Source organism: Mytilus trossulus, chromosome 1 (genome assembly GCF_036588685.1).
Source record: "Mytilus trossulus isolate FHL-02 chromosome 1, PNRI_Mtr1.1.1.hap1, whole genome shotgun sequence".
Classification (NCBI taxonomy): Eukaryota; Metazoa; Mollusca; class Bivalvia; order Mytilida; family Mytilidae; genus Mytilus; species Mytilus trossulus.
This window is the reverse complement of record NC_086373.1, coordinates 47560595-47587154: the sequence shown is the minus strand read 5'-3', so window position 1 is coordinate 47587154 and position 26560 is coordinate 47560595. Positions and strand designations below refer to the sequence as shown.

The following is a 26560-nucleotide window of genomic DNA, read 5'->3' as shown; positions in this document are numbered from 1 at the left end:
ACACTGAATAACCCTTGTAGCAGGTTATTTCAAAATTCCATTTTAAACCGGATTAAAAACGCACATGATGTCACTGTCACATGACAAAATTATGTTTAAGAGCTGATAGACAAAACACTGTCAGTCAATCAGAAGACGTGTTACATCCAAAATTAAATTATTCAGATGTGTTCTTTAAAGGAAAAGAGGACAGGAAAGCTGTCTCAGGTTATCCTGTATTATATTACAGGGTTGTACTATAACAAACAGGATAGGCAGATATTCTTCAGTACTATTAGTATTAATGTGTCTTATGTTGATGAAATATTCTTATGGTTTATTAAATATATTTATAGCTTTCCTAACTTTTTTTTGTTTTTATAAATAATAAATGTACATGTATCTATAAATAATTATGTTTTTGTGAGAGATTGGGCTGTCATTGTATTAATCAATACCCAACTTCTCAATTATTGTTATTTTCCCTTTTTTAAACTTTTATATTACATACATTTATATAATTGTAACATGTAAAACATTTTCTTTCATTTACACTCTAGTTTTAGATATTAATACAATTATACCTTTACATGAAATATACAGTACACTGTATAACCATTTTAAATAAAAAAATTACCATGTGAATTCCATTTGTTTGTTGTTTTGAGACGTAATGGGCTGTCCTTTTCCTGTGTGGAATCATTGGTCAATCTGATAAGTCTTTGATGGTTAGATCTGACCCAGACATATGGACAACTGTATCTAGCATAACCAGCTATAAGAAATAATGTTGTGTCACTCTGGAATGGAAATTTGCAGGTTATATTTCATGATGGTAGATGACTAAATAAAATTGTTCAACACATAAAGTAGACATTAATCAATCTCCATTTTGCTAAAGTATGATAAATAAATTATTAGATTTGATATTTGTACTTTAATAACATAATTTTATCATTTCCATGAAAAAAAGTAAATGATCTGCATTCCTTTCAATCAAACAAAATTTTTGATGCATATTTCAATAAGAATGCAAGTGAGGATGTTGAGCTTAGAATACCACTATATACCTTCTCTTAATCTGATGTCAACAAAATCATTACTTGGCCCCTAAGAAGTAGCAATTTAAAATATAAAACAAAATAGTGAAGTACTGATAGCTGAACAGTGACCTATAGCTTACATCCAAATCATTTAGTCTCTGTAGGATAGTTAACTCAATATATTGCCTATCATACCACATATCTTTATACTTACAAGTCTATATATAAACTTACATCAACATTGCTCTCTTTATCACTAGGTGAGGCTGGCGGTAATCCAATCCCTTTTGGTGCATTTAAATTCAGGTTCATCTGAGATCTTAGGGATATCAATAAGGATCGTCTGAAAATATAATTTTTATTTAGTCTTGATATAAATATATATATATATATTGTGCTCTTTTTAGTGGGGAAAGTTTTGCACATATTTAGTCTCTCTTTATTAAAATCTTGTTTTTCATAGCATACTTAATTGTGGATCCATTTATTTTTTGTGGATATCATACTTCATGAATTGAGGAAATATCTTATTTTCTAGGATATTAGTTTCTGTGGTTTTGCCAAAATTTACATACAACCCTATGATTTTTGATTTTTTTAAAGAATTATATTTATGGTGTACATATATATACCATAAGAATCAGTTTCCCAAGAATAATATAGAATCCACAGGATTGGCCTTACATGTATAATGCTGATTTTTTTTTACAATAAAAAAAGCTCAATTATTCTCTTTTCATTTCTGGTTGAAATACAAATCTTGTGTTTATATAAAAATAAAACAACCATGCTCACAAACCCCCACGCCCCTACATTGTACATGGGCAAACCAAATCTCACCAAAAACTTAAAATTCTTATAAAAGTCAACTGATGACCAATTCTTGTGGAACTGCATTTCTACATATCATCTACATGGTTTCATGAAATTCTGTTGTGTTGTTTCATAAGAGTTGCAATGACAAGATTGATTGATTGATTGTTGGTTGCTTAACGTCCAGAATGACAAGAAGAACAGGACTGAAAGACTGGGGACAGACAGATATAAAACATCAAATCAAAACTTTGTTCAGTGGGGTATAATAAGGAGATCCATGCTATGCTTTTTGAATTAAATGTGATTTGTCCTTCTGTCCCCCATAGAAATTATGATTTTAACAACAGAATAACATTGACCTTGACCATTGTGGTAGTGACCTCTGTCTAGATCTTCATTTATTTCATATTTCATATAAGGTTGCTATCAACTTTAAATTATTTTAGTAACACCAAGAAATGAAAATGACTGACATGCTGACTGTTCAAAAACTATTAACACCTGCTAGTTCAAAGCAAGGGGTATAAACAGATATTGTATCAACATTTTGCCCACCTTGTAAGCTTATCATGAACGCAGGATCTGCAGATTGTTGCTTTTCTACCAGACCAAAAATCAAACAAAATCATCCATTATTAATATTCGTCTCTTTTGTATTTCTTCCATGGTGAGAATATATAGCCATTACATGGCTGTCAAAATTGATTTGAATGTAAATGCTATGCACTGCACTGAGCTTTTGATTTTGAAGGTCTAAGGAAAACATCACATCTAATTTTTTTTTATCAACGGCGGATTTCTCCGCTTCAAGATATTTTATTAGAGTTGATGTTTACATGATGAATTTTGAAGAAAAAAAATATGATTGACTTCTCGTTTTAATGTTACAACATCTAATTTTAAGCAGTACATTTTTTTTTACATACATGCGTATGGAATTTATATTTCAAGTTGTTAGTTAACACTATAGAGCTCGTTAACATTGCAAAATCAATATAGTTAGTGCTAAGCAGGGGTTGGGAGACCAACGGCTGAAATCCCGAAAACACCATTCCTTGTCCCTTTGTCATATTGTTCTTCCCCTGTTCCTGAAAATGACCTTTTAGTTTCTTAAAAAAAGTTGATACACTGTCATTGCTGTATTTTGTTTTGTTTTCACCGGGTCAGAATGTGTTTCTCTGTAACCAATTTGCGGAACAAAGTTTTGTACCTTTTTCAGTTCATTTTTTTTTGTACTTTAGATTTTTTTTTTATCTCATCTATAACCATACATAAGGGATGTTTTGGATAAAAAAAAAGGAGAAATGGTCTGCTGCATTTCCCGAAGGACTGTGTTAGAGACAAAGTTTATCCAAATCGTCATCCTTTTGTTACTCCATTTACAACACCTCAAATTAATCGTAAGCCATAACATTTGATAAAAAACAGCAAATTTAATTAGTGAATAAAGAATTCAAGTGGAACACCAAATTCATGAATTAAAAATATACAAAGTATTGATTACATTATGGAGGCACCAACGGCCAAAACTAACAGACACTTTGGAAACATGTGCTGCCTTTGTCAACAGACATAATACATTGTTTAATTGAATTTTAACCACAATTATGCATGCTTTGTTCTTTTCATTTTCCAAACTAGCTCAACGTCTCAAAAGATAAACTATAAAAAAAATCCTTGTTATTTGGACTCTGTAGGAAAGTTGTATCATTGTCAATGAAAGTAATAGAGTAAATAATTATTTAATTTTTTTAATTTTTGAGACGACCCTTCACATTTTACATGTGGTAGTGGTTCTCTGAACTCAACTGTAAGTTTGAGAGATGTTGAAAAGGTCTAATGCTATATATACTATTCATATATTGTTACTTAAATACCTGAGGATAAGGTATATAAAGATGTTGCTTATTCCTTTCAGCTTCAAATTTATTAAATATATTTAAGTCATTTTTAGCCAGTGATAAGTATAGTGAGAAAAACAAACTTTCAGTACAAGGATATTAGACAACTCATTATGAAATAAATGAAATTTAACATAAATGATTTTTTGCAATGTAGAGTTATTTCCCTTTCTACATAATTTTATGTTTAATTTGAAAATAATGATTCAAGTTTTCTAAATAGGGGAGAAGTAAAATAATTCAATTAGAAAATATATATTATATTTTGAAGGATGAAGAATTTATCTTCAATTTCCTAGTATATATTATATAGTTTAAACCTTTGACTGCAAAGACAAATGGCTAGAATAGTCGATGTCAATTTAAAAATAATACATTTGCACAAATGTTTGATAGTTTGTAATACAATGCAACAGTTTAAAGAAAAGAATCAGTTATAAACATTTTAAGTAAATACACCAAGAGACCACACATTCACAGTATATTTTTTTAAAGAATTTTGATTTTGAACTGTTTTCCAGAAAGAAAAACAAAGAATTGAAATATTTGCATTTTTACAAAGAATTAATTACTTTTTTGTTATTTTTATATAGGGTTCAACAACCCTGTATGAATGCTGTTAGAACATTGTCTTTCTTAACTTTTATCATATCATTAATATGACTGATTCAGTATTAATATAAGATATGGCAAAAGTGGCAAAACACCAGTTCATTCTCTTAGATCAAAAACCTTTTCATCATTATATCCTTAATTAATCAAGACATTTTACTGATATATTAATTGAGAAACACACTTTACTTCAAAGAATAAAGTATGTAGTTCATAATAAGACAAACCATTCACACCCAGATAACAAGAAACATTCTCAATGAAACAGTAGCCTATAAGAGAACTGACCGTAGATGACCTTTATAATTGTGATCAATTTCAATGGCACATCTGCCACTGTCCAGTTCCAAAAAGATTCAAAATGTATGTGGAAGTGCTTTGATTTCATGGACATTTGTTCAACTGCTTAAAAATGTCTTATATATTATAGGAGAGCTCTTTAAAATATTCAAATACCACTAGGTTTTAACCATTTCCTGATGTTTGCCCCCGGACATTACCTTGCCCAATTAGTATGATGAGTAAAACAAAATATTTAAAATATAGGATCTGTACATTCATACAGTCATTTTAATAATGCTACTTACCAAGAGAATGCACATATTTCATAAAAGAATGTGGAATTTACATCATTTAGTCATTATGGATATTTGTCTCTCAATTACAACCAATCATTGAATCAAATTGTTGCTTTTTGTGGGTGTTGCACTTTGAAATCTCTCACAAATAAAGACCATACTGTTTCATAAAGACTAACTCATCTCACAGGAGAGTACAGATGCAGAGCCAGAAGAAAAAGGGGTTGTGGTTTGGGGGGGGGGGTATTTCAGTAATGGAATTAATTTAGGATACAATGAAAAAAAATCATATTTGTTCTGATAAAAGGGGGTGAACATCCTCTATCCCACCTGAATCAGCTGCTGGAGTAATGAATGACTCAAACACTTTAGGTGTATATTTGAACTATTCATGTGGGGTATTCAGTTTTTTTGCAATAAATCACTGAATCAGCAGTAGTCAATTACTGATCTTATCAACTATTGTTATGATCTATTGTTGAGGCCTCTCATTGAGGAATTCAGTAATCATGTACAGGATTTACAATGTTATCATAGACACCAATTACAGTCAGAAAGGATTCTCATGGGTACAGTTAAGGGTATGGATAGCTAATCATGGATGAATAATCTTTATGGCTGATATATTTATTGGATAACTGGCCAACTTATGAACAGTACATCAATAAAGTGTTTGCTATTGGCAAAGATGACAAAATGCTATAACTGACCAAGATTTTTTGAATATTTAGTAGATTTGTTATTGGAATATTCTGTCACACTGCAATGAATAACCATGCATAATTGGTTAACAAAGTACTTAAAAGGCTTAAATAAAATAGTCATGCATTACAAGGTTACTTCAAGGAGAATTATAACAAATTATATCTAAATTTGAATTGTCGAAATTTATACAAAAAGAAATCATTGAAATTTGATGTCAGAAATCATGTGACAATCTTTCAGATCTGGATTATCATGTTGGTCATCTAGACTGGGAGAATATTTAATTTCTTTTACAATTGTCAAAATTAATGAATATAATTGGCATTCATTTTGTCTACCACTGAAAGTCAGTTTTAAATGTCTATTGAGATAAATTTGGGGATTTTTTTTTTTTTTAGAACTTAACCTTCATTGTGAAAATAAGATGCATGGAAAGGCAAACTATAACTTTCTTCATAAAAGAAAATATTATTTTTAATAAATTCATGAACATATTAAAAAACATATATATAAACTAAAGCAATTCAGAATAAAAGCTTCATTTTGATCTTGTCAAAAATTACAATTCTTTGATGGCTTACTGATTTTACTTATAAACACAGTCAGATGATATTCATTAAGTTAGATTAAGTCTTTTATGTTTTGTAATATTAGCACATTATAATCATTGAAGTAAAAGGTTCTAAAAGACCTTTAAAAATGTTTATTATTTCAAACTTATACAATTCCCTCCAACTGTGAAGCAATTGTTATCGCCTCATCAGTTTGGTAACATTGTTTGCAGTTGTCTATTTCTTTTGCAGTGAATTGCATAATATAGGAGACATTTTCACCTGTGTTAATTAAGTGAACACACACTTATTTTTGTTTTGTTTGGGTGTTTTGGTTTTTTTTATATAATTTTGACATTATTTTGCATTTAACCTCATTTTTAAGAGAGAGATTATATGTTGGGGAAAAAAGCATTCATAAACATTTTGATGAGTCAGTTTCATTAATGAAATAATTTGAATTTTCTGTGCAGATTCATTTATGAAGATGAATATTCTTCAAACTTTTATAGATGTAATTAAAGGTACTTAAATGAGGTGCTTGATCACCTTCATTTATTTTCTTACTTTGATTTTTCTGTTTTCTTTGACATCAAAACTTTTTGGGTGTAGTTCAGATGCTCATGTTAGTTGTGCAACAGCTGAAGATGAGGGTGTTTTTATTGATTTCAAACATGTCAAAATATTTGTATCATACAAAATTAAGCTTTATGAGTAGAATATTATATCACAAATAACTGCAATCATTGTTTGTTGTAGATGAACACAGAAAACCAAAGTTGCATTTTAACTGTATGTTGACCTCCATATATCTGTTTCTTATTTGTGTTTTGGGCTTTCTGTCACATTGTTGTATTCCCAATAGGCAAAAAACAAAACTATATTCTAATATCATATAAGACAAACAATTCATCTACATCAAATATTAAAACTTTGATTAGACTCCTCAGGACACTAAAATCAGAAAAGTTTTGTATTTGTATTTACTGTAATGATGCCTTTTTTCATTGTCAAACATCAAAATGAAATTCAAAATACACACAAATATAATGATACATGATATTTGTTAATCCCCCTTTGGTATGCTTCCTATTGTTAGACACCCTGGATAGTAAAACAATTCATTTGATTCTGAAATAATAAACTTGCCTTCCATGTGGTTTCCTGTTGGGGGAAACCAATAAAACAACATTTAATAGAAGCAGGCATAGATTTCAGTAGCCAATGACAATCAATAGAATGTATGTCTATTTAAAGTAGGATTGAGAAATAAATCATAAAGAGGCAAAAAAAAATAATTAAAGAAATAAAATTCTGATTGAAAAAATAGACATGATAGAAGAAACAGCTTAATTCTGGACATACAAATTTCATCTAATGTGCTACATTGATTAATATAGTAACTTAGTTAGAACTTTTTTGTATTGGTTATTGGAAAGAACATGTTATGTTTGTTATACATATATCATGTTATCATTATAAGAAATCTTCACATAGTTGCTCATAGGTAGTTTTCACAGTTGAAAATACTAAGCGTATTTTTTTCTTTTTTTACTTTTCTTTTTTCAAAACTAGCAAGAAAAGTAAAACAAGCATGAAGAAAAAAGTCTGGAAAACTGATTTGTTGGACTGACGGACATACAGAAATACAGACAGAGTGCAAACCTAAAGTCTCCTTTGACTTTGTCAGTAGCTATACATAGGGGACTTATAATCTCTATCTTATACAATGGGCCTATATTTGGAGTAAAAAAAATAATCATAATATCTTTTAGGAGCCTATTTTAAACTCCCTCATAAAAACAACTTGTAAAAAAAAAAGAACTGAAGTGATCAGACTACATTTTTTAATTTGGTTGAAATTTTTTACAGAAAATGATATTTCACTTTTGTTTGAATAGCAATAGACTACTGATCTTCAAGGGCATGTAGTAAAACCTTGAATGAAGTGATTGTTACCTTTTAGTAAATGCCATTCTAAGCTCCTTATGTGTGCATCAACAGTCTTTTTGAAAGCTATTTAGAAATGATACAAAGCAAAACACCAACAAATAAAAGCATCTGACAGTTAAAAACTGTTCAGCAGAGAGTAAATTATAAACTGCTATTTTACCTCAAATCAATGCTGCTTGAAAGACATCATTCTTATTCATATTTCGCCTTCGGTCTCAAGTAATGAATTAGCTTAACTTCTCTATGAGGGGTGAAGCTTACATATAATATCTCTGTTTAAAGAAACGAACTATACCCAACTGACCATACCTGGCCAGTGACCTTGACCCTAGTATATAAGCACCTGTTCCATAATAACTTGTCATTATTTTTCTTGAGGGTTGAAGTGAACACTTCACGTAAGTACTTTTATGTTATTTTATTTTTATCTTAAATTTGGGAGAAAGTTATTCAAGTTACATTAACTTGTCTACGATGTACGACAAGTTCTATTGTTATTTTGTTATTTACAAATAATAATTCCTCAATTGTTTACGATGTATGACAAGTGTTGATGGAAATGAATTTAAAAATTTCTTGTCTACGATGTATGACAAGTGTTCATGGGAATTTAATTAAATATTTTATTGTCTACGATGTATGACAATTTTATATTTTCATTAAGTTTTTGCCTTAGTACGATGTACGGCAATTACTTTTTCATACCCCTGTTTGTTAAACAGGTAGATATTTAAAAGTATTTCTATTCACCTGAAGGTCGTGAGTACTCTTCACAATTTACACGTGTTTTACCTGCACAGGTACACATTTTTGTATTACAATGGCTGAATTTGTTTATGCAAATGTTTTGTTATTGCAAGATGTTTAAAATGTTGTTTACACTTACAAGGGTGATGGTTATGATTTTCATCACCTCTGGAATGTTTTAGAAATTAAAGATGATAAATTTAATAGGAAAACAAGAGGTATTTTGAATAAATCCTCTTCTTTAACAGATATAAAACCTAGTAGTTTTATAATAAATCATAATGGCATGGCAATTGGAAATAATTGACAAAGCAACAGAACCTGTAAAATTAGTAATTTTTTAAATCTAGTGCTACTTGTATAACTTCAAAATCTACTTGATTTGTGAATGTTTCTCACAAAAGTGCTGTTGAGATTTAAGATAGGCATGTATATTGATACATTTACTCATTATTATTAATGACTATGTAGTAAAGAACCTGTATGAATCATGAGGTTTGAGACAGTTTCACTGCCTTCAACTCTAGCAGAGTTTGTAGAGAAACCTGCTGCTATATTTGAATCTTGCCATTAGAGGCTTACTTTAATGAAGATTTAGTTCAATTTTTTGATCTGATCTACTGAAATGATACGGTGTATGTACCTCCTTTTGGGGTTTGTGCCATGGCTGATGATGGTCCAGCCGGAGTTGAATTTGATACATCTTTTGATCCTGCATTAAGGTTTTCAGAAGCCTTTAAGGCTTCTTTTATTGAGATTAATGGTCCATTATCTCATCCTGTTTGTTGAACAGTTTAATCATGATTTTGATAAAATCAGGAAAATATAAAGTTCATAGAGGAAATACTATCACACTGAGAACTGTGACAATCCTAGTGTGTCTAGGATAAATAAAAAATCGATATGGCACTGCCTAGACAGGCCCACTCTGTGGATTCATAGATGCAGGAAACCCAGAGATACTTTTTTAAGGGGTTGATCATCATCCCTATTGTTGAGTTGGCTATTTCTTGTTGTAAGAATGAGCCATTGGATCTTGATAATTAAATCAAGGATTTTATTGTAAAATTCTTTTTGTTTGTTTGACCATGGGTGTCTGGTTAAACCCACAGGAGATGCTCAGAAATATTTAGATGATAATACTTATTTGTAATTCTGTTGTGATAGTTGCTTTATCACATTTCTAGTTATGATTGCAAAAAGCAAACTTAGTGTATATACAAAGATTCTGAAGCAAATTATTGATTCCTTGGAAGAGGTTCCAGGTCTAGCAATTAATTTACTCCCAGCTGTTATGGGAAAGTCAATATCAGTTTTTTAACTGCAGAGGCTCTGTTGGTCAACAGAGCGACTATATTAGTAGGCATTTCCCTTCATTGAGAGGGAGAGGTTTCCAAAAGGGAACAGAGAATCTCGAAGAGGTCACATTTCTCAACCAGTTGCTATATATACAGTAGATAACTTAAATATTATGATTTGGAAAATGTTACTAATGATCTATTGATATTAGATATATTAAGAAATGGTTATAAAATTATTTTTAATGATGTACCACAAGGTTTATCATTTTTGAATTAATACATTTCACCTTTCATAAGGATGAATTTATTTCAGAAGTCCAAAAATTGATAGCTAAGGGAGCTATTTAAGAGGTTGATCGATCAATGGAAAATCAGTTTATTTCCTATTTTTTTTTCTTAGTTCCTAAGAAAGATTGGTCTTCAAGGCCTGTATCTATTTGAAAAATTCAAACAAAATTAGCTTGTGGCTAATCAGCATTTGGAGCAGGACCATTTATCTTTTGTTTAGAGGTAATTCTTTAGGATAATTATCTATATATATATAGAGAGAGAGCTAACATCTATAGATCTCAGATGCATATTTAAGTATCATTTATGATTATATCACAATTTCCTGTTTCATGTGGAAAAGACATTGAAATGATATTTATGTTTTTTGTTTTGGATTGGCTTCTGCATCAAGAGTTTTTACTATGGTTTTAAAACCTGTCTTATGTATTTATGAAATAATGTCACTTGAAGTATATACATGCTATAGTTTATACATTGATGATTCTTTTATTATGGATCAGAATTTAGATTATTGTATTGTGAGTACAGAAGAAGTGGTGCAAATGCTTGATAAGCTGTGCTTCGGAATAAATTTTGAGAAGTTGGTACTCATTCCTTGGAAGCACATTGTTTTCCTTTGTCTCATTATTGATACTGAGCTATTTTAGTTTTTTCTGACAGATGAGAAATGGTAAAATTATCTCCCTTGGGAAATTCTTCTTAAATAGAATTGTGTAGCTGTATTTTAGATGATTTACATCATTTATTGGTCTTGTGACGAATGCTTTTAATGCAGTATCTGTGGGAATGTTACATTGCAGAAACATGGCGAGAAATAATGTTGAAACACTGTATAGTTGTTACAGTGTTTATTATCATCAATAGGTGAAATTTTGTTTTAATAATTTAAATTCAGAAATTATAAATTTGATTTATAGACCCATCCAAATAAGGTTTTTGGATTGGACCAGATTCCTCTGACATAAGAAGGATTTGGGATCCAAATTTGAAGAAAATGTTTCTGTTGGTAGATGGAGCTTCTTTAAGAGTATGCACTTATTTCATATAGATTTCATAGTATTGTTGGCTATATTTTTCTTATGGAGAAAAAGTTTTAGTCACAGAGAGTTATACAATCAGAAAATACAATTTCAGTAGCTTTTATTATGCAATAGGAGGTATAACCTCTTTGTCACTTTACATGCAGCAGCAGCATTATGCTTACTACAAATATTTCATTATTTGGGCTTGGTGTTCAAGAAGGAACATTTTTATCACAGCTCTTTATATTCCTGGTAAGAAAATTTTGATGCTTATCATTTGTCTAAAAAATTTACAGATTCAAAAGGATGGCAATTGAAAGAAGATATATTTGTTTTGTTTTTATCACGTTTTCATTTTCAAATCTGTAGATAATTACCTCGTTGTCTTTTGACCAACAAGCTCCTTTCAGAGATGTTTGTATTTTTCATGATCAGAATTTTGAAGACCTTATATTTTCTCAAGTTTTTCATTGTTGGGGATAATTATAAAGGAAATTATTAGTGATAAAGTTCAGAAGGCTCTTTTGATTATCCTTTTTGGCTTGCTCAGAGTTGGTTTTCTTTGCTAAGACCAATTTTAATTTTTTGTCAGTTAAACTGCTAAGCATAAAAATTAGCAACAATGTTGCATACTGAAGATAATGTCTTACCGTCAGGAAGAGACTTAATTTAACTGTATATTGTAAAAAATATAAGTGAACCAACATCTGAAGGGTTGATTGTGCAGTAGGGTAAAAGTGTGTATTATTCTCAGAAATCACTTTAATATAAACAGGAGATTTCAGAATCATTTGTAAAATATATTTACACTTCATCTTGGAGACCTTGCATCTATAATCAAGCATTATCAATATTTTTTGCGAAATTTCATTATTTGGTGTGTTCAATTAGAGAACCAATTCCTTATCACCATCTAAAAAGGATGTTATTGATTATTAAATTTTTTGTAAAACACAAGCTTTTCGTATTCAGCATGTTTAATGTGTATTTTCCTTGTTCTATGTTGAAACAGACTTTATCCTTTAAGAAATAGATGTTACTTAATTTGTTTGTTTACTACATGTATTTGTGGAAGGTTGCTTAAACCTGAATCTGCAATTGAAGAGTTAGATACTCTTTCACTTGGGAGATGAATTTAGTGCTTTCTTTTTTTTTTTTTTTTTTTTTTTTTTTTTAAGTTCTTAATATTCATTGGAGTATTTAACATTGAAGACTGTCTTTAATACTTGTGTCTTTATTTGCCTTGACTACATCTGCCTTAAAGTGCTATCTTTATCAGCTGTAGATTTACATTCTATGTCTTTCATTCTGAGACATGGCACTTTATTTTTTCATATACATGAGTTTTTGAAAAATACTAGATCTGTTAGTTAGTTTACCTAATGAGGTGAACAAAGGTTTTGATAAACCAAATCTTTGTGTTAAGACAATGATTTATCATGTTTTGTGTACAAAATTGGTGAGAGAATTCATCTAAGTCTTTTCGTAAAGTTTAGATAGTTAGAGAGAGTTCTTATTTTATCCGAGGTTTTAAGGTTAACTCATTCAGAGGAACCTTTTCATAAGTGCATTTAGCTTCAGGATGTTCTATTAAGGACATTATGGCAACAGTTTTGTCTGGACATATGGTAAAACTTTTTACAAGTTCTATAACAGGAAAGTAAATAATATCAGTACTAAAACACTTTTCTTCAGTTGTAGTTACTGGATGATCTTGTGATTTTTATCCTTTATTAAATGTTGGCATTTATATAAAAATTGTTTTTAGTTTGTGTCTACACTTTAAACAAGCTAATTCATTACTTGAGACCGAAGGCGAAATATGAATAAGAATGTTCCTTCATCCAAGCATATCTTGGATGTGCAGGATGAAGGTCATTCTTAGAATATGAGCCTGAGGCTCGAAAGTAATTAATTCCCACCCTAGGGATTATCAGTCAGACCCACCCTTTTCCACTGGGTTTTATTTTTGGTCGACACAAACTTGCTTTAAATTATGACAAGTTATTATGGAACAGGTGCTTATATACTAGGGTCAAGGTCACTGGCCAGGTATGGTCAGTTGGGTATAGTTCGTTTCTTTAAACAGAGATATTATATGTAAGCTTCACCCCTCATAGAGAAGTTAAGCTAATTCATTACTTTCGAGCCTCAGGCTCATATTCTAAGAATGACCTTCATCCTGCACATCCAAGATATGCTTGGATGAAGGAACAATCTACATGTACAATGTAAAATATACAAACAAAACTAATAAACTATTGAATTAAGGAACTAATTTTTTATGAAAAAAAAAGCTGTTGAAAATTGCTCAACCTATTGGAGCTGATCAGCTTATTCTGATGGGAACCTGTGTTACTTAAAATTTGGATTTCTTTATAAAGTACTCAACTGAGAAAAAACATTGTATCTGTAGTAGTCAGTACACAGATTTCAACAGCTCTTATTTCATTTAAATCAGTATAATAGTCATTTTAGAGTTCACAAATTTATTCCACACACACACACAGCTTTGACAATGTTCAAAATACCGCAGATTCTTAACACAAGTATTACTGACATGACTGAGAACAAAATCTTCCATCAAGTTATTTACTTGTTGTTACATGAATACCTCACGAGATTTTAATGATAGAGGTTTTCTTAACATCTCATAATGAGTAACACTCATGCCAAGTATCATTGATATACATCAAGTGTATCAAAAGTTACTATTGTCTTTAGACAGTTATTTGACCTTGTCAGAATATGATGAAATAATACAAAAGACAAACCCAACAGAGATGTGAATCAAAAATTGATGCTAAATATCATAGACAAGAGGTGAAATAGTCCTACACTATATATTGTCTAAACAATAAATGTGTGCCCAAAATGTTTCCAAAATTGACACTGGTTGTAGGTGCCATGCATATGACATGTTTTTTTTAAATTTTGTTTTTCCACAATCTCTCTGGCATGAATGTTGCTCACTGTTGAAGGTTATACTGTGTCATGCAGCTGTTCATATCTTAGAGCTTTGATGGATTATTGTCTCAATGGCATTCTAAATTCTTAATGAACATTACTCTTATACAAAAATTGTAATAATACTTTGATTTTTTTCTGCAAAATCATGCAAAACAATTGTAGAACACAATGTTTTTCATAAAGTTTTAAATGACAGCAATAATGCATCCCTAGGACACAGATGCCCTATTCTTACTATCATTTTATGTTCAGTGGACCTTGAAAATGGGGTAAAACCTCTAGTTTGGCATCAATAAAATTAGAAAGATCATATCATAGGGAGCATGTGTACTAAGTTTAAAATTGATTGGACTTCAACTTCATCAAAAACTATCTTGACCAAAAACTGTAACCTGAAGCTGGACAGACGGACAAACAACATGATATAATAAAATGAAAGAACTGATGAACTAACAAACAGACACACAGACCAGAAAACATAATGCCCATAAATTGAGCATAAAAAATGTGCCAGTAAGAAGCAAAGCCCTGCTCAAACTATCATATTCCAATGTTCAGTATTCTTTTTTTTCTACTGTCCTTTCCTAACTGTTACTGTACTTAATTTTGTATTTTATTTCGAAGTTTAAAAGTCAAAATCAAGTTGTTTAGAAAACTTTTCAATTTTGTGATGAAAAATTAAAAATAGAAATCATGTATGATGGGTTGCTAATTTGATATACTTCTAGTAAACAGCAACTCAAGACATACACACATAGGTCACAAAATGAAGGGTTACAATTTGCCATTTCAGAATCTAATACCGTGTAAACCGGTAAATAAGCTGCAGGTTTTTTTTCTATCATTGACCCTGCGTGTTATACTCAGGTGTGATTTATGTATGTATTTTTGCTGTTTCAGGGACAAGCGTGAAAAAAATATCTAGGGAATATTTTCAAACACTTACACCAAACCAGTCTGGTTGAAAACACTGTAAACAACAGAAATTCAACCTGGGAGCGCATTAGACTACTAACACAAAGGTTACTGGATTGATTCACGCTCCGCGGGAAAATTTCAGGGACTTTTGCTCTCCCTTGACACCATTTACGAGTATGGTCTTGAGAAACGATTATAGTCAGTCCGAAGGGACTAAAAATGGCTGATCCATGTCCAGAGAGAGCCCCATCTCTTGCACTTAAATGACACCCTTGTAGATTTCGAAAAAGAGTAGGCTTATGTCGTTACAATTAAGGCAGCACTTGCATCCGTAAAGTGGAAAGTGAGTAATACATTACAAGTTACCATAACTTGTTTCCTAATACTCTATAAATAAATATATTTACAGCACATTTCAGTCAGTATGTAGCTTATGGTAATATCTTTGGTTAGCTTGCTTGTTAGCTGAACCGTGAAGTCATTGTTAGGTAAGGTAAACTTCCCTCCTTTTAAAGTAGCTTAGTCCTACAGAGAGATAGATTTTTTATCTGTTGGGCTAGTCTACTATTACAGGAGGGAAGTTTACCTTACCTAACAATGACTTCACGGTTCAGCTAACAGGCAAGCTAACCAAAGATATTACCATTAGCTACACACTCACTGAAATGTGCTGTAAACTAACCATTGAGGTAACATTTATTATTTCATTTTATTTCATTTGTACGAATGATGAGTTTACCCTTCGTCCTTTAGAATCTGAAACTAATTGTAACATTAAAATCTTACTTGTCGTAAGGTAGTTGTTGAGATGTAAAACTTTTACTTGGATCTGGAACTTGTTCCTCCATCACACTATTTCTTCTAGAATCTGTGTTATATACACGGTGTTGAGTCTGAAAGGTAAAATCAAATTACTTGTGAGCAATGAGAGGGTTTTAACATTTCCTATTACATTATGAACTGAAATTGAAAAATGGGGGCCTGTTTGGCTGAGTGGTCTAACAAGTCAAACTGCTGTATCACAAGCCTGTCTAAGGATGTGAGTCTGAATACTTGCATGGCATATGTGAGCTCAACTCCAATCTCATTTGACTAGGATTGCTAGTTTTCCTATCAAATGTATGTTGTTCTCTCTCACTAGGGGCAACCTGGCTTCCTCCACACATAAAAACTGACTGTAACAAAATAGTACAATCAATCAGTGTACAACCATTTCATACACCTGGCAAACATAGTTGACCTACTGTTTAAAATAGGGATGTCAACCGCGGTGAAGATTTACTAATTATACTCGTTGGATTTACTGATTGATACTCAAGTACTGGCTCAGTAAAATATTTATAATATCTATAGAATCAGATGCTCTGCAGGGCACAACTTTATACGACTGCAGAGGTCAAACCCTGACAGTTTGGGAAAATATGGGCACAACATTCAAGCTGGATTATAAACAGCTCTGAATTTGGATTGTGATTAAATAGTTGACACAGCATAGGTTTCTGACCCAGAACGAATGTGGTCTAATGAACTTATTTTTGTTTGTGCTTTTGAGCAATTAACTATGCTGTTGAATATTAATCCCTTAAAAAAAAATATTGTGAAGAAATTTCTTTTTAATTTCTGATATCTGAAATCTGTGTTGTAACCCAACCTTTCTAATTTGTTTTCACCTTTGTTTTCACCTCTGATTTCGTTTCCATTATTAAAAAAATAATCTCAATTTAAATTTCTAATCAAGTTTGCAACATTAATAACTACTCATTTAAATGTCATAAAACATCAAATGACATACAGTCATGGTTAAAATTAATATTAATCTAATAATCAATAGTAACTTTAAAAAAAAAATCTTTTTGAATATTTTGAATATATTTAATAAATTATCAATAATATCAAAATATAAATGACTATAATTTTCATATTATGACTAAAATCATTAACTTTGAAAATATATTTTAATTGTTTATTGTTTATATTGAATTCTATTTCAGACAAAATATAAAAGTGTTCATGATAAATTCCGTTATAACTTAGAGAATACATGTAACTACATTGCAAATTTGTCAGGGTGAACAAAAGTACCCCGAATAGTGATCTATTCTAAATTTGTGAATAATTTAAGTTAGTTTGTAAAGTTTTGTCAAGGCACGAACAGTTGAAGGTTTTTTTTTATATAGCAAATCTGGTTGGGTTGGGGTGGTTGGATGGATGGGTGGCAGGGGGGTCATAAGTATATGATGAATATCGCAAACATAATGATTTTTGCAAGCAAATGTAATGGAAATGTGCACAAACGTAATGCACCGCTCAAGACAATCACCATTTCTTAATACATAATTAATTGAGCAGTGTAAGGGAGGTAATCAAACATATATAACAGTATTCTTTAAATGGAATTGGGATTACCTCCCTTGCACTGCCTTTAAATTGTCTAAATTGCCTTTAACAAGAAAAATCCTTGTTTTCCCCCCTTTTTGCCCCTATTTGCTATATGATTTGAGACATAACCCCCCATAGCCATCCCTTGGTTAGTATGGAAACTAATTTGGTATAATGTCAAAGAGATTTATACACTTAAACACAAGTTTTTGACTGCAAACTACAAAAATGCTTTTTCTGGCCCCAAACTAAATGAAATCTCCCTTGGAGCAAGAACCCCAAAACTCAATTCTAGCCTTTCATTTGTAGTAAGAAACCTTGTAGTATAATTTCAGAGAGATCCATACACTTAAACACAAGTTATTGTCTGTAAACTAGAAAAATGCTTTTTACAGCCCTTTTAGTGGGTCCCTTATTCCTACAATTTCGGGGAAATCAACCCTAAACTGTATCCAAGCCTTCCCTGTGATATATTGAACCTTGAATTACAATGTCAGAAAGATGCATACAATTGTAAACAAGTTATTGTCCGCAAACTAGAAAAAAGCTTGTATTTGGCCCCTTTTATGGCCCTTTATTATTAGACTTGTTGCCCCATAACCCTTCAAAAAATCCAAACCACCTACTTATGGTATTTAACATTGTGGTACAATGTCAGAGCAATTGAAATACTAATACACAACTTATTGTACTGATTATACAATTATACAAACAAATCTTAAGGAAGATTCATGGTACCGGTATACCAAATTCTTGGATTGTACAACAAATTGCATTCACGAATTTGCCAAAATCTATAAATTTAAAGACAGATTTGCAATTTATAGGTTAGACTGTTAATTTATAAAAACAAAACTTGGTGTTTAATTGCATTTTTCAAAATGTTTAAATAACTACCAAATAATTGGAATTTTAGAATAATTTTTTAAACTTGGACATTTAAGGGGAGATAACTGAACTTAGGTAAGGTATAAAAAAAATCTAACTGAGGAAATATATACCTATGATCTGCAGTTTGCATTTGGTCAATACATTTACTTCATAATCATTCATCTGTTATTTAGATGACTTTTGTATATCCATCTAGCATAATATATAAACAAAAACACATGACATATGTCAATTAAAAATATTTTATCTGTCATTTTTTTTTCCAATTGTATAAAATAGTATATAATACAAAAAGCCATTTGTGTAATCTCTTTTCATTTGCATTTACTAAATTGGAAAACTTGATATGTCTGATAACGAACAGTGAAAATGTCATTTTTCAAGCCTCAAGAGAGTGCTCATTTACTGGGTCAGAAATCTGACAGTTATAGCAGAAATTCTGACATACTATTGTTCAGTGCAAAACTGTTACAGATGTGAATGCAACAAGACATAAGAATATATTGTACATCTGCAACAAATAAGTATAAAATGAAAAAATTTCAAAATCTTATATCCCCTGCCTAGAAAACCCTAGTTATCTTGTAGTGCAGATTTCTTTTAAGACGTACAATAAATCCAAATTTAAAAAAATCACATCTGCTCTATCTCAAACAGATTTTTACAGTGTGGTGTACTACTATTCGGACAAATAATATAATTTTTTTTAGAAAAGTCTACCTATTCTAACTTAAAATATAGACAATTCTAAGTTAAGGGTGTCTAAAATTCAATTTGACCTTTTTTAACTGGACTTAAACTACTTTAAATAGTTAACTGACAATTCAGCACCCAATTTTTTTTTTTATTATGTCATAATTCATTCATTTCCTAATATTTCATGCATGAAATATCAAGAAATATATTAGGTATAGAGTGTGAAAAATATTTGCAAGTTAGTTATACACTATTTACACTATATATAGCTAGGAACTATATACAAAGACAACATCAAACCAAAGGACAGTTAAAACTATGTCCTTGGACCAGAAGGTGTATATTGTATTATATTAAACCCACATTTTCCCCTTAAGAGGGTTCGCGGGTCTAAATCATTTATAAAGGATTTCTCTATATTTTTCTTTAAATGAATTTTATCTTAAAGTTAATAGAAAAATAAAATAAACAACGTGATAGCAATATACGACGAAAATTTTTTCAAAATTTGCGGTCGTATAAAAAGTGGGGTCACCGTTCATTTGCGCTCACAATCTGCCTTCGAAAGGAGCATACATTTTTGTAAAAGTGTTTTTTTCTGTTGAAGTAATAAGAGAAATAAAGTTAACATCGAAATAAAAAAAGAAATTTATTACAGAAATCGCTCAAATTTTACAATAATTTAGTTTAAGCACAGCTTATATAGAATTATATAGAAAAATATAGGTCACCGATGAGTTGAAAAAGATATTTTAAATTTAAAGCCAAAAAATGGCATTTTTCCACCAAAGGGAGATACTTTGGAACTTTTTCAGTGATGTATACATTTTAAAAGTCATCTGGGGCCAACACAAATTGATTGTTTTGAATGATTTTTGTACCATATGATAAAGTAACAACTTCAAAAGGTAACAAAAACAATTTGTAATGAAAAACAAATGTTTAATTTTTTTTTGAATTTTTTATTCCCTCGAGCCTCCTTAAACAGGATTCCAATGTAACAATAAAGTGGTCTACAGGATTGTGTAATTATAATTGAATCATAGGTTTAACTTGTCAGGGATCAATGATACCTATGCCTGATTTGTATAATACATTGTACATGAAACAAACAAATACGGTATAATTGATAACCAGATGCTCCGCAGGGCGTATCTTTATACGACCGCAGAGGTTGAACCCTGAACGGTTGGGGCAAGTATGGACACAACATTCAAGCTGGATTCCGCTCTAAATTTGGATTGTGATTAAATAGTTGACACAGCATAGGTTTCTGACACAGAATGAATGTATTCAAATGAACTTAAAATTTTTGTTTTCTCTTAGAGCAATTCACTATGCTGTTGAATATTAATCCTCTCAAAAAAATGTTTGAAGAAATTTTCTTTTTATTTATGAAATTTCAAATGAGAAAAATTGAACCCAATTTTTTAATCACATCCCCCTTTCCCTTATTCCAAAACTAATTTCAATTCAAATATTCTAATGGAGTTTGCAACAATTACTACTCATTTAAATACATCATAAAATATTAAGATGTAAAAAAACTGCTTGTTATCACTGAATGGTAAAGATTATTTAAATTTATCAGTTGGTAGTAAAAAGTGAATATACATTGTATATTGTATATAACAAAGATTTAAGTTGATTCTGGACAAAGAAAGATAACTCCAATTAAAAAAAATTCTTGCAGATATTTCTTGTTTACTATACTGGACAAAGAAAGATAACTCTTAATTAAAAAAAAATTTGCTATTTCACAATGTTGTGAAATTAGATATTTCTTGCCATTGCACAATACTGTGCAATTGAAAAGACTTGCTATTGCACAATACTTAATATAATAATTTTAGATCCTGATTTGGACCAACTTGAAAACTGGGCCCATAATCAAAAATCTAAGTACATGTTTAGATTCAGCATATCAAAGAGGCCCAAGAATTTAATTTTTGTTAAAATCAAACTTAGTTTAATTTTGGACCCTTTGCACTTTAATTTAGACCAATTTTAAAACTGGACCAAAAATTAAGAATCTACATACACAGTTAGATTTGGCATATCAAAGAACCCCAATTATTCAATTTTTGATGAAATCAAACAATGTTTAATTTTGGACCTCGATTTGGGCCAACTTGAAAACTGGGCCAATAATCAAAAATCTAAGTACATTTTTAGATTCAGCATATCAAAGAACCCAAAGGTTTCAATTTTTGTTAAAATCAAACTAAGTTTAATTTTGGACCCTTTGGACCTTAATGTAGACCAATTTGAAAACGGGACCAAAAATTAAGAATCTACATACACAGTTAGATTCGGCATATTAAAGAACCCCAATTATTCAATTTTGATGAAATCAAACAAAATTTAATTTTGGACCCTTTGGGCCCCTTTTTCCTTAACTGTTGTGACCAAAACTCCCAAAATCAATACCAACCTTCCTTTAATAGTCATAAACCTTGTGTTTAAATTTCATAGCTTTTCTATTTACTTATACTAATGCTATGGTGCGAAAACCAAGAAAAATGCTTATTTGGGTCCCTTTTTGGCCCCTAATTCCTAAACTGTTGGGACCGAAACTCCCAAAATCAATACCAACCTTCCTTTTGTGGTCATAAACATTGTGTTTAAATTTCATTGATTTCTATTTACTTTAACTAAAGTTATTGTGCTAAAACCAAGAATAATGCTTATTTGGGCCCTTTTTTGGCCCCTAATTCCTAAACTGTTGAAACCAAAACTCCCAAAATCAATCCCAACCTTTCTTTTGTGGTCATAAACCTTGTGTCAAAATTTCATAGATTTCTATTAACTTAAACTAAAGTTATAGTGCGAAAACCAAGAAAATGCTTATTTGGGCCCTTTTTGGCCCCTAATTCCTAAAATGTTGGGACCAAAACTCCCAAAATCAATACCAGCCTTCCTTTTATGGTCATAAACCTTGTGTTAAAATTTCATAGATTTCTATTCAATTTTACTAAAGTTAGAGTGCGAAAACTAAAAGTATTCGGACGACGACGACGACGACGACGACGACGCCAACGTGATAGCAATATACGACGAAATTTTTTCAAAATTTGCGGTCGTATAAAAATCTGTCCTGCTGCAAGCTGGTGTTGTGTGAATCACTATTTACACAGATTACATATGATCTTTGTGGTTTGGAATGACAAAACCCCCTGATACCAAATAAATTGAATATAAGATTGATGAAAAAAAACAAATTTTAAAACACATAAATTTGCCAACCAATTTTAAGTTTAAAACTGCTTAACTATATTCAAATATACCAATTGACAGTAGGCACCAGAGGGGGATTAAGAGCCCCCCCTCCATCCCCCCCCCCCATTTCTGGGGAAAATTTGTTTTATTATATAGGGAATCACTGAAGCATGACAGGAGCGGCCCCTCTTAGATAGTCAGTGTGCCTCCACTTATGAAAATTTCTGGATTGGCCACCAGGCAAATGGCAGGAGGTACATAATTGAATTATCTTTTAAAAAAGATATTTAATGATTGAATTGAGGGGAAGTTAAATCACATGATGCCTCCCAGTTTTTTGTTGAAATTGTTTGGTCAAAGTTCGTTTACATGGTTTAATGCTATGTGAAACCTTAACAAAAACTTTTCAAATTCAAAACTAAAATAGAAACTACACAGTGGAATAAATGTTATGTAAGGAATCTACTGTGATTTTTTTTGACACTGAATAGATATAGGAAGATGTGGTGTGAGTGCCAATGAGACAAACTCTCCATCCAAATAACAATTTAAAAATGACTGAAATCCATTTAGTAATTTATGAGAGAAAAATCTTCCTATTCTATTAAACTCAAAACATGGGCTGAATCTTAATGTAAAGTAGTGATTTGGTCCAGAATTTACTGAAACTGTTTAACTGATTTTCAGGCATATTATCCAAATAAGATTGATAAATTGATTGTTGGTTGATTAAAGTCAAGTGACAAGTATTTGATGCATGTTCATCAAGACAAGAACAAATTTACAATGAATACAAAATGTAGGTCCTGAAATAGAGGCTGTCTAGAATGAAGGTCAGATTAATTTGACTGCCTAGTGTCACTAAAATATCGTAAATTGGAGAGTAGTTTTGCATTGTTAGGCCAGCTACAAACCACTAAATGAGTTGTTAGAGGGGTTTTTTAACATGCAGATAGTATGGTACTCTTTACATGAGGCATCTGATATAATGTCCTCATTCTGACTGTATGTGGCTGTGTACTTGAACATCCAGCACAGCGAAATTGACTCTCCACTGCTGGTTGGAAGAAGACCATGTAACCATATATATTTTTCCATTCACCTTTAGGACTATCAGAAGCTTATCAGAGCTTTTTATGGGAAAGTCTGACTACATGCTCTAAGGAGAATGGAACTCTTACCTCATATCTATGCTTATACTTTTAACATGTATTTGATTTAGATAAACACAATTGAAAGATATCTCACTATGATGGTAGACAAAGATATGTTTAGATAGATAAACATTGATAAAAAGGTTAAAAATAAACATGATAAACTGCAAAAAAAAGATAAATAATTAATTATCATGAGTACTGTAAACCAACTTATTTTCGCGACTTTCACGAGTAGAAAATGAAACGCGAATATAAATCGTCGTGAATATGTAAAACTTAGATCTTTCCTTATTAAACTATATCCAAAAATTAGAAATCGCGAAATTAAATAGCAGTGAAATAGTTTACAAAGTGAAAAACACGAAATAAAGTATCCCCAAAAATAGTATACAATATCTAATATGTCTGAAATTAATTCTATTCTAGTAAATTTTTCCTAATACACTTGATCTGGAAAAAGTACTACTGAAAAAAAAAACATGTTCCATGTATATATATCAAATAACTTGTAACCAAAAGGTCTTTTTTTATCAAATAATTCATAAATAAAAACAATTTGTCAAGGTAGCAGGTTTAAAGATAGTTTGATAAATGTATACTAATTTAACAAAAAACCTTTTTTTATTATTATTGCAACTTAATTTTCCTGTGACATTACTTTCTGTGACTTAATCCTGCTTCGGTTATATGTGCAAAATTAATAAAACTGAAAAAAGTGATTTATCGAAATGAACTGTTATTTCATCAAAATAGAGCAAAAATTTTATTATAAAGGATCAAAATAAAAAGAAAAAAAATTATATAAAATTCTAGACATTATCTTAGATGGAAAATATCTAATCGAGCTACAGGTTGTTTTATGATGAATATATAGAGGACAATCATGGTGGACATATATTTTATGGCTATCATTTATCAAAGTATGTCCCAGGTTGTACTTTTATATATTTTCCATGTTTTTTACTCTATTGTTTTTACAATTTGGCAAGACTATGATCAAATTGTAAAAGAAAACACATAGATGTTCTAACATCAACACCATATTCCTTTAAAATAAAATATATGTGACAAATTTAGTTTTTGATATAAGTATATATTTTTTTATGTACCTGAGGTTCATTTACAATGCTTATAACCATTTCTTCTTTCCCTCTCAAGTATGTGGCTAAGTGTTTGAAACCCTTCACTGTACCCATCCTCAACAGCTCTTGTAGAAAACATTGTAGTTTTTTCTTTAAGTGTGCCTCTTGACTCTAAAAATACAAATAAATGATGAACAAATGTATAAAAAAAGTACAACTCACAGAGCTTTCTGAAATCATGTTTTGCATATTAATGGCTTTTCTTCATAAACAAAGCATTTGAATCTAAAGTATAGTCATGCAAGTATTCTCTGCATTTTCTAAAACTTATAACATGTACAATAATGCCACTCATGAATGTAAAAGATATCAAGTCTGAGTACATGTATGTATATTTTTGTTAACACTACAGTGGACATTTCTAGAACAAAAAAGAAAGATATATATAGAAATCTTTCAAGTTACTAAAATACCATGTATTTATGACAATTTTCCCAACTAATGCACGCTTAAATCTAATTTAATATTTTCAAGAAAAAGAAAAATGAGATTTTACCAAATATACAAATTTGATCTTACATTAGATGAGACCTCAGAGGTGTAATTAAATTTCATTTCAGATTTTCCTATACATCAATATCTTGTACCTTATTATAGTTGGCATCCATGGTTGATACAAGTTATGTCCCTATTCCTTTTGAAAAATGTAAATATAAACCTTTGAAAAAATGGTAGAAGAAGTGCAGAAAATTTCATGAGCACATTTTTACCACCAAGGTGTGTTCCATTTTATATATATATATAAAAAAATTAAATACAGTATGTAGCTTTCTCCCAATATAATTAAAATGGCATCCTGGTAAATATTAAAGGAAATTTGAACTACCACTTATTTCTAAAAATTATAGCATCACATCTATAACACAATCTACACAAAAATCAATTCAGATAGCATCACATTACCTTGATGCTAAAAGGCCCTGGGAAGAAAACTGAATTACCAACCTTCAATAGGAAAACTGACAACCAGAGTCAATTGAGCTTGGAGTCAAATCATCTTGTCATGATATGCAGAGTGGGACTCAAACTCACAACCTCAGTATTAACAAATAATTGTCATATACATTGTAGTATGAAAACATAACTATATATTATAGCACAAAAAAAAAATTAACTAATTGATTGATTTGTGATTTTCACACCAATTTACGCACTGTTGGCTCACTCTGCACATGCTGCACTTTAAGCCAAGTTTACAAAATAAAATTCAGATGTAAAGTTTTTTTTTTTTATGAATGAAAGCTGAATTTACAAATTTTGCGGTTTGAATTTGATAGTATTTCAATAAATGGATAAGTTTTTCGCTTAGTACATGTATTGTCACTAAAATTGTCTAATGATTATGCGGCCTTAGGTAGAAACCTTTGTTTAAGTTTGTCATAACATATGGACAGTTTAACATAAAATGTTTTTCATCTTCGACCTCTTGCTTTTCACACAGTACACATATTCAGTCTGGTTACAGAATTTGAACCTTTCAGTCTCAATGTGTATAGGAAGAATCCCACATCTTAATTGGGAAAAAGCTGATTGTTCTTGTCTAGACAGATTTGTTGTGATATACTGTTCTAGTTCGTAATTTTCTTTGAAGATCACAAATGTTCGTAATTTCAGTGATAAAACAGATTTGTAAATCCATTCACTTTCAGTATAACAAAAAAGTTTTTCTTTAGCTTCTTGTATGTCCAC

The 26560-nt window shown here is 30.6% G+C and overlaps 1 protein-coding gene across 1 annotated transcript in view; it reads right to left on the bottom strand.

Moving 5' to 3' along the window:
- Window positions 1-26560, bottom strand: part of LOC134725858 (uncharacterized) — a 35253-nt gene that overhangs the window by 3429 nt on the left and 5264 nt on the right. The window contains exons 2-5 of the mRNA XM_063590092.1: window positions 24839-24982; window positions 16174-16280; window positions 1257-1365; window positions 617-779 (exon numbers count right to left, since the gene is read on the bottom strand). Coding sequence (XP_063446162.1) covers window positions 617-779; window positions 1257-1365; window positions 16174-16280; window positions 24839-24982 — 523 coding nt within the window. The remainder of the gene's footprint in view (window positions 1-616; window positions 780-1256; window positions 1366-16173; window positions 16281-24838; window positions 24983-26560) is intronic.